The sequence below is a fragment of the Crocodylus porosus genome, unplaced genomic scaffold (genome assembly GCF_001723895.1).
Source record: "Crocodylus porosus isolate Cpor-Errol unplaced genomic scaffold, CroPor_comp1, whole genome shotgun sequence".
NCBI lineage: Eukaryota > Metazoa > Chordata > Crocodylia > Crocodylidae > Crocodylus > Crocodylus porosus.
Genome location: NW_017728910.1, coordinates 6404584 through 6418157, shown reverse-complemented (window position 1 = coordinate 6418157; position 13574 = coordinate 6404584). Strand labels below are relative to the sequence as shown.

Here is a 13574-nt window from a genome sequence, read left to right as displayed (position 1 = left end):
CTTACTAGTCTTGGTATTGGCCACAGGGGATGACTTGGTGGGGGATCTGCAGGTACAAGGTAACCTAGGGCATAGTGACTACTTATTGATAGGGTTCACTAACTGGAGAAGGGCAGGGAAGATAACTAGTAGGGCAGAAGTGCTAGACTTCAGGAAGGCCAACTTGAACAAGCTCAGGAGATTCATTTGGGAGGGACTGACTGGTAAAAGCCTTGGAGAGATGGAAATCCAGGAAGGGTGGGCATTTCTCAAGGGACTAATCCTGCAGGCACAGAAAAGGACCATCCTAGTACATATAAAAGGGGGCAAAAAAGTAAAGAAACCCTCTTGGTGGAGCAGAGAAATCCAGGAGAGCCTGGAGGGAAAAAAAGAGGCCTACAGGCTGTGGAAGCAGGAGGCTGCCACCAAGGAGGAGTATACCTGCTTGCCTCAAGCTTGCAGGGAAACAGGGAGGAAGCCGAAGTGGAAATAGAGCTTAGGCTGGCAGCAAAAGTTAAGGATAACAAAAGGTCATTCTTTAAGTACACGGGAAGCAAAAAGAAGGTGCAGGGTCCCTTCAGGATGAACTAGGGCAACTGGTAACAGATAGAATGGCCAAAGCGGAGCTTCTAAAGGATTTCTTTGCATCCGTGTTCCTGGACACGAATACAAATACACATCCCGTTGAGGCCTCAGGTAAGCCCAGTATAGATACCAACCCACCAACTGTTCAAGCTGACCTAGTAAGGGGGCACCTGGAGGGGTTGAATGTAGTTAAGTCACCAGGTCCTGATGATCTTCATCCTAGGGTACTTAGGGAATTAGCTGGAGTCACAGCGGAGCTGCTGGCACAACTGTTTGAGCATTCATGGTGCTCAACAGGTCCTGGAGGATTGGAAAAGGGTCAATGTGGTCCCTATTTTCAAGAAGAGGAGGAAGAAGGAACCAGGTAACTATAGGCCAGTTAGTCTCACCTCTACCCTTGGCAAGACCTTTAAGAAAATTGTTAAGGATCACATTTGTGGGGGACCAGCAGGTAAAATGATGCTAAGGAGCAATCAGCATGGGTTCATAGCAGGCAGATCCTGCCTGACTAAACTGGTTTCATTTTACGACTGGGTCACAAAATGCTTGGATGAAGCAATAGAGGTAGATGTTATCTACTTAGATTTTAAAAAGGCCTTTGACACAGTGTCACACCAATTCTAATAAATAAACTAAACAGTTGCAATATAGATTATTACACACTCTGGTGGGTAGAAAATTGGCTTATGGGACACACCCAGAGAGTGGGGGTGGACAGGTCAGTTTCTACCTGGAGAAATGTGGGCAACGGAGTCCCCCAACGCTCTGTCCTGGGACCGGTACTATTCAATATCTTCATTAGTGACTTGGACAAGGGAGTAGAAAGCACCGTGTCCAAGTTTGCTGATGACACCAAATTATGGGGGGGAGGTACACAAACTAGACAGCAGGGAATGAGTCCAGGCTGATTTAGACAGGCTGGGAAAATGGGCCCAATAGAATAGGATGCAGTTTAACAAGGATACGTACCATGTGTTGCACGTGGGGAGGAAGAATCAACAACACTCCTACAGCCTGGGAGGTGCTACTCTAAGTAGCACAACCACGGAAAGCGATCTCGGAGTCATAGTCGACTCCACAATTAACATGAGTCACCAGTGTGATGAAATAATAAGTAAAGCTAACCGCACCCTTTCTTTCATAAGTAGGTGCATCACAAACAGGTTTAGGGAGGTGATACTTCCCCTTTATGCAGCATTGGTTAAGGCCACTGCTGCAGTGCTGCGTCCAGTTTTGGGCACTGCTCTTCAGGAGGGATGCAGATGGCCTGGAGAGGGTTCAGAGGAGGGCAACTCATCTGGTTAAAGGCCTACACAAAACCACCTATGTGGACCAACTAGGAGACCTGAACCTCTTCAGCCTCCACAAGGGGAGGCTGAGAGGTGATCTTGTGGCTGCCTACAAACTTATCGGGGGGGGGAGTAGTACTGTCCCCGTCCTTGGAGACATTTAAAAGGAGATTGGACAGACACCTGGCTGGAGTCATTTGACCCCAGCACTCGTTCCTGCCCAAGGCAAGGGGTCAGACTATGATCTAGTAGGTCCCTTCCAACCCTAACATCTATGAAACTATAAAACAAACATGATTTTTTCCACTGAATTTTCCCTAAGCCTAGACACCTTTCAGAAGTAAAAGGCAGTCTAATACATTTCATGGCAAGCTGAACTTAAATGCTAAAGCACATCCCTCGGAATCTGTGGTAGTCTGGTGCGGCACAATGAACTAATAGCAGCCATTTCTTTTAACTAGATTTCCAATCACTCAGTGAGATTTGTCTGAAGCCCTGAATTATGACACTATTTCTATATATGCCTTAAAATTGTGAGGGGAAACCTGAAAACTAGACTGACATATTGCAGCCTCTATATTTTAGCACCTTCACAGAAGAAAAACGGGGTATTTGCATCTGCAGAATAATGAAATATGGAGGAAGCAAATTAATTGGATGCTTCTGTAACTGGCAGCAGTTAAAGGACTTATCACTTCGAAGTTTTAGTGGTGCCCTGCAAAGAACGAGGCTGCATTCAGTATTCCTGCAAACTCTGATAGGCAGAGACAATCCCAGCAGGGTGCGAGGCCCAGGGCAAAGCAGCCTGCACGGGCCCACCCACTCACCATCCCATGGCACACTTATGCTAGGGAGTGAATGCCCCGGCACACTGGATGCAGCAGGATGGGTGGCAGCCAGAACAAGCAAAGAACCCTCCAACCTGCCAGGTGGGCTAGCTGCAGCTGTGGCCTTTCCACCTGGTTCTGCGGGAACCCCTACAGCACAAGGCCCAGGGTGATTGCCCCAATTCCTCCCCCCCCACCAGGATGGTCCTGCTGATAGGGAACATTACATCAATTCACACTGTGTTAAAATCAGGAAGGCTGGAGGGTTTTGCTCTTAAAATTAAGTCTATGATTCCTCACCAAGGAGATAGTAAGAAAGATCCGGGGGGGGGGGGGGGGTTGGTAATCAAGGATCACCCAGAGCCTTGGTAAAAGACTGATGAGACAGCCAGAATGTAAGCATACCAGATGAGTTTGTTTGCTGTACAGTGAAGTCCCAGTAACCAGACTCAAGTCTGGGTACTAGTCATACCGTCCGTCTTAACTATAACTCACCAGTTTTTCCTTGCTTCTTGCAAAGGAGCTTTTCTGCTCTCTTGTCCAGGTAAGCAAGAATTAGTGCACAAGTCAGTGAAAAGACACAAGTTACACCACCTACAAAAAGATAGAAGTTCACTGTACAGCGATATCAGAATTGGCTTCCCTATTAAAAATACAGTCATCCCTTCATTTCTAACCAAACCTCACAAGCCCAATAGTCTGAACATATTGACATCAGTTTAATTTACTTAAAAAAATAAAGTAGCTGTCGTTTAGAAAATCAGATACAGGTGAAAACTGCACTGCAATTAACAGTGCCTCAATACCTAGGCTTGCAAGGTGGGGTAATAAGGGGTTCCTCCCTCCCCCAGATTCACTTAATTTGCAGAAAGAAAAATTCCTTGATATACAAAATGCACATGTACACACCACTACATGCTGCCTTTCACTATAAAACCTCCCCATCCCAACGCCCAACTATACGTGTGCTAAAAGACCTTTAGTTGCCAGCCATACAAATTGAATAAATAGTCCAGCAAAAGATAGTCACTCTAACAGCTGAAAATGTAGCTATGGACACAATGATTTAGGTTTGAACAGAATATAAAGCTGCAGCAACTTAGTTTCTAAGTTATGGATGGTCTTCTCAAACCAATCTGCAATTTAAGTTTTCAAATGACAACCACTTAAATTTTTTGTGTGGGTGTGGTTTATTTCACATTGTGAATGTCTAAAATGTTATATGCAAAGTCAATTTATTAACCTATTTATTTACTAACCTATCATAAGTGTTAATCCAAGTGTAGTGTGACCTGTAGAGCCCAGCAGATCTTGAACTCTGGAATATACCCATCCCATGATATTCATATTTACTGTGCTTCCCTGGAAAGAAGATATTGGAATGAAGACTGTAATAAGGATCACTTGGGGGAAAAGAAAGTTTTAAAATTTACCAAGAGCACAAAAAGCATCAATGTAAAATGAAAGTTTAGAAGGATGGAATAGAAAAAGCACAACTGATTTTCCCACCCAAGTAAGCTAAATGTATATAGGACACGCCATCCAGTGACAGCTATGCTAGGTTGTGTTTCACAGATTTTATGTAAACATATCACAGAGCTGCTACCCTGAACAATTGTTAAACATTTCTCAATCTGATTTACAAAGTTACCATAAAGCAAGCCTGATCCGGCCAAGCTGCCATATGGCATAACCAACAGTGAAAGTTTGTTGTGTGAAAAAGTGACCCTTGAGTCAATTAAATGCTCTTCCTGTCCCATCTTCGGATATAAAATTAGTTTTCACCAAGGTCTCTACAAAAATTTGGAATAAGTCAGCACAAAGAACCACACTATCAACAGATCCAAACAGATAATGCAAACTATGGCACCCCCACCATCAATTTAGGGGGTTGTAATGCTATCTTGAATGGAGTTTTCGCTACTTTCCACTTGCATACTGTGGCCCTATTACAGACAGATTTTACACATGAAGAGTCTCTCTTAAAAACACTTACAATTCTGGCCATGCTAAGTTGTAATCCAAAGACAAGATTTAATTCCTTGCCTTTAAACCAACTGACAGCATAGGTGTTTTGTGCCACTGCTAAGGACTCGCCACCAATTCTAAAGATGCAGAAGAGAAACCAGTTAGCCACAATTTTTTAAGCAAAAACTCAAGAACAAAATCTAGACACCCACTCTGATCTAAATGAGACAGCATAGAACTGGCTTCAGAAGATGAGCACCAGCAGTTAGAAGCAAGCACTTTAATAGATCAAGCTTAAGCAGTACTTGTTGATATTATTAGGTATGGTTCCTTATTGTTTGAATTCAGTAAAGATATTACCAATGCAATACAGAAACATTGGAAAGTTAGTCCAATTTTGTAATTCTTAAATACAGGAAGGCAACTGCAACCCTTTACAGGACTTATCTTTATGTGCCTTTCTCTCTCAAAGATCTATTTTGTGAAAGCACTAGGTACTGTTCAAGACACCCAGAAAGATGGTCCCTACCACAGGGTACATATTCAGCACTGACCTTCATTAAGACTTACCCAAATACAAATCTGCCAGCATCCATTAGCCAAAAAGCATTAAATAGAGCTCCCAAGGCAAAAATCACCTGTGAAATAAAAAGTAACAATGTCACATAATAAACGAGCTAACAAGCAATATTTTACACTATTTTCCCCCTAAGAGAACCAGCAAAAAAAGAAAAGCATGTGGAATTCTGCAATATTTTCGTGCCCATTAGCACTACATATTTGTGGGCAATGCCATTCAGAATACACACAGGTGCTTGTTGGTCAATACCTTCCATTATTAACCAATACTGGTTCCATTAAATACAGAGATGCACAACAAACAAGTGCCCATAAAGACTTCTTACAAAAAGTTATTCATGCTTCATGTTGCAAGCATCTCAAGGTTGAATGAATTCTACAAAACACAGAATGGACCATTATAATTATAATCAGCCCCTCAAAAACATGTTGCATATACAGGACATTGATAATATTATCTAGTTTAGGCGTGGGCAATTATTTGGCCTTGAGAGCCACTTCATGAGTTTTGGTGAGCTGTTAAAGGCTGCATACCCCCTCATCTGTTGAGAGCCACCTGTGCACAAGCTCTCAATAGCTCACCAAAACTTAAGTGGCCCTTCAGCCCAAATAACTGCTTATCTTGATCTAGTTACAGCTGTGTCAATGAAAAGAAAGATGTCAGTAAGCTCTGAAACCACTACAAAATCCTCATGAAAAGTCTTTCTAAAACTTGACTACATGAACACAGAACTATTGTTGTTTATATTATTATTATTATTACCACCACCACTCACTCTCTTTGTAACAAGGTCACTGACAAAGTACATCAAAGCTACACTGATACTCATATGGGAGTTATCCAGAGGCACATATACAGTGGTATAATTGAATGTCTCAGATATAGACTATATATAGCCTTCAAACAGAAAGCTAAGAATCGAGACAACTTATGTCTGGAATAGGAATCTCCTCAAAAAAAAGTATTTACATACAAGGAAATACCAGTATCAACAATATCCCCCTTATACAGGGGATACAGGAGGGCAAGAAGGCCCGTAACTCCAGACCTAATGTAAGGGGCAGCACAAACTACACAGCCAATTTCTGAAATAATGAAGTTTGAATGACATAGGTAAATAAGCCTGAGAAAGTACCTGTGGGCTTCATAAAACAACTGCACCCTTCATCCCTACATTGGATTTTTGCTAGGTTTCTCTATACCCCTTTCCCTCCCACTCCCAACATGCAGTGCATCTTAATATGTTTTGTTCAGGTACTCCAAACAACACTGCCTCTTATGTCATCTTGTTTGTACTTACCTGTCCAACACAAACAAAGGTGCCAAATATTATGGTGCCCAACCTGTTAAACAAAAATAGTTTGACCCATTTAAAGCCTTTAAAGCCACATGTACTATACTATATTTAAAATAATTTCACTTATGTTAAATATTACTGCACAATTTAAAAAAAAAACAAACCACAAGATACTGAAGGCCTGGTGTTGTAAATCAGATTACTAAAACATATTTTCTAACTATTCATGGCAGGCTTACACTGCCCATGACAAGCAGAGATTCTTTAGAAGAATGGGAATACCCTGATCCCCAAGGCCAACATAACTGTAGGCTTCCAGCTCTGTTTAAGAGAAAATACTAGAGAGCTACATATTAGCCTGATGTCATGCAAAGGCTTCCTCTTGCTAAGTTTGAAATTGTCTGCATATGCAAAAGTGACAGCTAATATAAGCTACTGCACTTTTGCAAGTTTATGATTTCAGCAGAGTGGCCTCACATCTTGGAAGAATACGCGTCTAACTTCTGGATGGTAATAACCACCTACTGTTATGCTTTCCAATGTAAAAAGGTACTGTGGTTATGCTTACCGTATTCCAAATACTCTGTCTATCAGAAAGCCTCCAAAGAAACAGAGAATAACGTTGGGCCAGGAATACCAAGCATATAATGACATGAACTGAGCTGTATTCACCTTCATATCCTACATAGGGGGAAAAAAAAGTTTAAAAGAAAAATTATTTAGCACTGCATTTATAGACTCTAGTGTCAATTATCATAAAGATATAGAAATAAAATCTTCCTTTAAGGGCGCATACGTTCATAAACAATTCATCAGATGTCTGGGATGCCAAGGGCAAGGTTTGATAGAAGTCATCTGTAAAGGTTCATTTTTTCCACCAGCAGATGATGAACATTGCTACATAAAATATGTGCAGAGTTAAGGGAGAGTTTTTTGTTGTTGTTGTTTTCTTAAAAAGAGGCATTCGGCTGTTCTTGACTTTCACCGGGAACTGGATAGTTCAGTGCCCCTTGTACTTTTTCAAAAGTGTCACTCCCAACTTCTTAAACTCTTGTCTTTATTTGAAAAAAACTGAACTAAACAAACTTTAAATGCAACCCAAAGGTAATCAGAGAGAGTTAAATAATCTTGAAACCCATCAGATTCAAATTCCATTTGTGACCCAGGGAGCTAGTTTTTATAGCCACAAATACATCCTCCTTTTTTTGTCTCCAAGTGCAGTCCTGAAAAGAGGTCCACTCCCTCATTAAGACAAAGGCTGCATTACAACTGCTACTCAGCATTTCTACATATTTCTGATGAGCAACACTCCAGAACTGTTGCAGAGTTTATTCCATTAAAGGGAGACAATTGCCAATCTTCTGTGTCATCTCCTACAGCACTAGATTTTCTCCTGAAAGCAAAAAAGCATCCCAGAGAGTGGGGTGATCTCACAGAAGGCTAAAATCCAACTGAACTCTAAGCTACTTTCTATACTTCTCTGCAATAACAACATTGCTAAGTGTTAATCCCTCAATTTTCTTAAACAAAATTATAGCAGATAAACAAACAGTCTAAAGTGGGAAGGCTTCAACATGTAAAACTCAAAGATTTTACATGCAAACTGATTTCTGAGAAAGCTGCTCAAACACAAATAACTGCTCTAGCTTCTAGTTTTCAGAGAGATCTACTGTAATGAATAGAGTTTATACAAAGAACATTTCTGCTTAGGTGAATGAGCCTACTTGTGTTCAAGTTTTGTTTGGTCAAAGTAAGGCTTATGTTTATTTACATAAAAGGGTTTTATTTTTTGCATTGTACTCAAACTCCTCCTTGCTGCAAGAGAATTTTATTTTCAGGTTACTCCCATTTCTCTAAAGTTTGCAAACTACCTAGAGAGCAAATAAGTGAATACTCATTTTAGCACAATTTCTAGGTTTGTGTTTGAATCTAGAGGTAGTTGAAATGGTTTTTTTCATTGTGATCAATCTGATGGTTTTTCATTGCTAACAGGGAGTAGCTGGTGGCATAACAGTCTGCAAGAACTATCTATAATCACAGTGATCCCCTAATTTAGGTTTTTTTTAAATTAACACATAACAAAAGTTGAAAATATATTATTCCACAGAATGACTGTATTTCTGCCATGTTGAGCAGAATATTTTGGTGTTACTATCACAGCCTAAGGCTAATATACTTCCAAAAAGTAAACTCTCAAAGTTAAAAGTGGAAGCATATTATACACATATATGCTATGAATACTTTCTCCTTATTAGAGGCGCACTGATATAATTGGTTGCATATTGGATCAGCACCGATAAGAGGAAAATTAACATCATCAGGTATTGGCTTTTTTTGACCAGTGTAGCAGATAATGTTCACTGATAAATATAATATGCCTTCTGGCTGGGGCCCCCAGATGCTGCATGCATGTGCACAACTGAACACATGCACGTGTCCAGGAAAGCAGCCAGGCAGCACTCTGCAGGTAAGGCTGTGGTGGGGAAGGGGCACAGATCAAGGCTCCCACGGTAAGAGGGAGTGGGGCAAGGGCTGGGGGTGCTGCCCAGCCAGGACAGTGAATGGGACATCTGGGGCTGGGAGCAGGAGGGAGGCTCCTGTCAGTGCGCACACCCCTCGGGGAGGCATGGGGGTGCACATGCCCCCCAGATGTGTGCATGGAGCAGAACGCAGGCTGCCCACTGTGGGCTTGAGGCTCTTCGCTCTGCTATCTCTGCTCCTGGAGCCCCACACCGGCCGTGCACCTGCTGCCTGCCCAGCAGCAGTGGGGGCAGCAAGTTGTGCCTCCTGTTGCAGGGGAGACAGGACCAGCGCAGGGCTCCTGGGAAAGAGGCAGCACAGCAAACAGCCCCAAGCCTACAACAAGCAACCTGCATTCACCCTCATCCTGCTCAGCTCTGCTCCAGTTAAAAGCATCCCCGTGCTTAAAAGTGGTGGCAACAGTGCTTGAACTAAAGCTCATTTGATAAACTTTAGTCCAAATGCCCCTGCCACCTTTTTTTACACGCTGGGATGCTGATTCCCTGGACAAGCCACACGCAGCTCTGTCCCACTCCCCACCCGGGGTCCTATTCACTGCTCTCGCTGGCCAGCACCCACAGCTCCAGCCTCTGCCCCATTCCCTACCTCACCATGTGGCCTCAAACTGCTGCCCCCATGGCCTTTCCCTCCCCTTCCACAGAATAACCTGCAGGGTGTTGCTCTCCACGCTGACCAACTGTGTTCCTGTAAATCAGTTATTGGATGGGTAACAGCCAATATGGCTGGTTAATAATTGCATATTGGTACTGGCATAGGAATCTTTACTGGTGCACTCCTAATCCTTATTAATAGTTCAAGCCACTAATATTTAAAAAGAACACATCAACTTGGAGTCTAGTTTAATGCAGAATCACTACACTTTTTGCCAAGTCCTTCCCCCAGTTACAGCTAAGAATAAAAGTGTTCCCCATTTAAAACATGGATCTCTTTCCTCTCCCCAACATCACCCACTTACCCCTATGTGTTGTCAACGATACCTCTCACCACTACTTGCATGCAAACAGACTGTATAAAATGGAGATGGGCAAAGTCTGACCTGCAGGCCAGATCCAGTCAGCAGCAGACTCCATTTCCCAGCTGCCCAGATCATGCGCGGGGTGGTCTCCATGGCAACTCCAGCCACACCTTTGCTATGAAAGCTCAAGGCTGGTGTTGCCATGGAGACCATCCTCAGCTGCACCAGCAGGGCACAACAGGGAGCTGCTCCAGAGCCACTGGGATCTTGCGATGGGGGGAAGCTTGCTCCACAGCCTGGGCAGGGACACGCAGGCAGGAGATCACATCTCTGCCCCAACTCCTCGCAGCAGTAGCAGACTGGTCTGGAGCAAGGGCAGAGTTACGATTCCCTGCCTGCGTGCCCCTGCCAGGAGCATGCAGACTACAGATCACAGCTCTGCTGTGGCTCCAAAGTAAGCTGCCCCCATTGCAAGATCCCAGAGGCTCTGGAGCAGCCTCCTGCCCTGCGCTGCTGTACGCCATTCCAGCATGGCTGAGGCCAGTCTCCATGTCAACCCCAGCCTTAAGCTTTCACAGCAGCTGGGGTATCCATGGAGCCCCAGCCATGTGGGAAGGGGCTGCTGGAAACTGGAGCTGGACTGCTGCCATTTTGCCCACCCCTTAAGCTAGAAAGAAACAGGACTTTATAACAGTCTATCAAGTGGTTCAATTGGGGCTGGTCTTTGAGCATTTATACAGAAATGGAATGAGATCACACATAATAGATTTTGTAGAATGAAGGCCATAGTTGTAGCAATATTGATTCTTTATTAGCATGTGATTTTCAAACTGAAGTCCAATTTTATGCTGACTGTCTTTCAAAAAGACAGCAGGCAAGGGCCACATTTCAGTTAGAAAACAAAAAATTACAAGTGGGAACCTAAATTACAGTTCATGGTATTAGTTTCTATAAACCAGAACCATTCAAACATCTGGTTAAAGTTCTCCTCATTTCTCTCAATGCACAGATAAAACAGCATAATATTGGAAATAATACTCTCTCTTCCCCCAAAAAACAATCACTTACCCCTTGAACTTGAGTCTGGAGAGCTGCTGGATTGTCATAGCAAAAATAGCTGCCTATAAAAGGGAACGAATGGAAACAAAATCAGCTAAAACTACCTAGAAATACCAAAGCAAAATGGTATTTTACCCACCTCAGAATAGGGGTATCAAGATGATTTGGCCCCACTGGCAAGATGACTGGCATGGAGCCACTCCACAAGCCATATTAAGCCCACAGACCAAGCCCTTCCCCTCCTCCAACTGCAACTGTGTGCCTGATCCAGCACAGGAAACAGCTGCCTAAGCTGGTCTGAGATGGCAACAGATGTCCCAACCGCTGCACACAGAGATGGTCTGGCATAACAAGACAGGCTGCATTATGGGGCTTCTGTAGGCTGGATCTGCCCTGCAGGACATACGTTTTGACATCCCTGGATAACATTCTACCAGCAGACTAAGGAAAGTGAAAGTTTATTTGCTTCCACAACTGTCTACTGAGTGCTTCTTTTTGAACTTTATGGAGAGCATAGGAAAGGCTTGAGACAGAGGACCTGACCAAAAAAAAAAAAAGCCCCCCAAAATAAAGCTAATTATATCATCATTTAAGTGGATAGTCTTAACTTTTTTTCCTTCTAAAGTATTAGTCTTCCTGGTAAGTTTCCTACCAGATTTCAGATACAATTCCAAGCAAACAGTTATCTTTATTTGTTTAAAAGTATCTTAGTCATTAAGTTCCACTGATATGTAAAGCATTTGCAAAATTTAATATTAACAAATCATATCAATAGAGACAAGGTCCCATTCACGTTAATGTACGACACAGCTCTCTAAAAGTTGTTAAAAGAAAAAAAATAGTTTAACACCATGAAAGCAGCAAGAAACACTTCTCTTAAATCAAAATTGCTTCTGCAGAACTTCTGCTATTGTCGCTTTGTGCTGACTGCACCCAAAAAATATTATTACAAGAGATGCCTAATGCTCAAAAGGGAAGCCATTTTTTTTTATAAAAGGAACTTCTGCCAAATAAAACAATTTATCAATCAGCTGTCTACCCATTAAATGAAAGTTCGTTTAATAAGCAAGGTATCCAGGGTGTAGCCATATTGGTCTAGAGACAAAAGAAATCAGGATTTGTTGTAGAGGTGATATCTTTTATCAGACCAACTAAATTTTTGAGGAGAAAAAAATATTTTTTTTTTTTGCAAAAATAAAGTTAAAGAATTTTCTTTTTAAATTAAATAACATTTTTCTGCAAAAATCTAGTTGGTTTAATAAAAGGTATCACCTCTACCACAAGTCCTGATTTAATAAGCAATGTATTCTCCCAAGATGTATAGCTGGCCAGTTTTATTTTAAGTGACAAGAAAGGCTAAAAAAAGGCCATTTTTTTTTTCCGGGGGGGGGGGGGCAAAGACTCAAAGATGTTTTTGGATCCAAGCATCCTTGTGCTGCATTAACAGCCCAAACGCTGCAGCGCTGCACGAGCACAGGACAAATGAAGCCAGACTGAGATGTACCAATAACTTCATTTCAGCACCAGGCAGGAAGTGAGTCTCTGTGTTGACAACTTCAGGGCACTTCAATGGAAAGAAGGGAAACAGACTGCCATCCCCGGCCCTCCGCCAGCTCCACCGACATCCTCTCCCTAGGGATGCCCACAGAAATGCGCCCGGGAACGACCCTGACTGTGCGGCTACGGGAAGCTGCTCGGCCCCGAAAAGCGGCAGGGGAGATGAGCACCTTTACGAGCAACTCAACAATGTACAAAGGCACTCACTCACCGAAGCCCAGGAAGCACATGAGGGCCAGCACCAGGAGGCGGTGCGCCAGCCGCCGGGGGTCGCATAGCACCGGCAGAGCCCGACCTGCGGGGCCACCGTCGCCCGCCGAGCCGCCGTCCAGCAGCGCCCGCTCCTCCACCCCGCCCAACTCCCCCATGGCAACCCCGGCCCAGGCGCCCCGCCGAGCCCAGCAGCTCAAACGGACGCGGCCACGTGAGAGCCAGTCACGTGACTCCTCCTCCAACGCTCACGTGAGAAGGGGCGGGCCGTTCTAAGGAGGCCGGTCTTACCCACCATGCATCGCGGCTTAGGGTCTGGCGTTGCGGAGGCGCTCCGCTAGTGCGGGTGAAGCTCTTCCGCGCGGGGGGCGGGGGGCCTCAGTCCTCGCCGTGCCCGGCCCCGCGCGACAGCCGCCTCGGCGGAGTGCGGGCCAGCGGCTGCCCCTGCTCCCCGCGTGCCGCGCCGCCTGCAGCAGGGCTGGCCGCGGGAAGGGCAGGGACTGCAGGCCGGGGAAGCTGGGGCTTAGTGTCGGCTCAGCCATTGCTCCGCACTCCCACCTCACACTGGAGACATCCAGGTCACAGGCTTAAAAATGAGCAGATTATGAAACAGCGATTTGGGCTTGGCTTTGTAGTCCCTTCGCCTTTCAGGCTCCTCATTTCTAACTTGCATTGTCAGCCACCACGGGTAAAAACTTGCAGAAAAAAGGAAGGGGGGAGCTGAGCT

At 44.0% G+C, this 13574-nt stretch overlaps 1 protein-coding gene across 2 annotated transcripts in view; it reads right to left on the bottom strand.

Annotated features, from left to right (window-relative positions):
• Positions 1-12976, bottom strand: part of MFSD1 (major facilitator superfamily domain containing 1) — a 31972-nt gene extending 18996 nt beyond the window's left edge. Inside the window, exons 1-8 of one of the 2 annotated variants that reach the window (XM_019532662.1) lie at positions 12849-12976; positions 11090-11142; positions 7094-7206; positions 6529-6571; positions 5219-5286; positions 4677-4785; positions 3940-4042; positions 3176-3274 (exon numbers count right to left, since the gene is read on the bottom strand). In XM_019532662.1, the coding sequence (XP_019388207.1) occupies positions 3176-3274; positions 3940-4042; positions 4677-4785; positions 5219-5286; positions 6529-6571; positions 7094-7206; positions 11090-11142; positions 12849-12867 (607 nt within the window). In that variant the 5' untranslated portion in view covers positions 12868-12976. The remainder of the gene's footprint in view (positions 1-3175; positions 3275-3939; positions 4043-4676; positions 4786-5218; positions 5287-6528; positions 6572-7093; positions 7207-11089; positions 11143-12848) is intronic. The other variant, XM_019532663.1, reaches the window with a different exon arrangement.
• Positions 12977-13574: the final 598 nt, after the last annotated feature.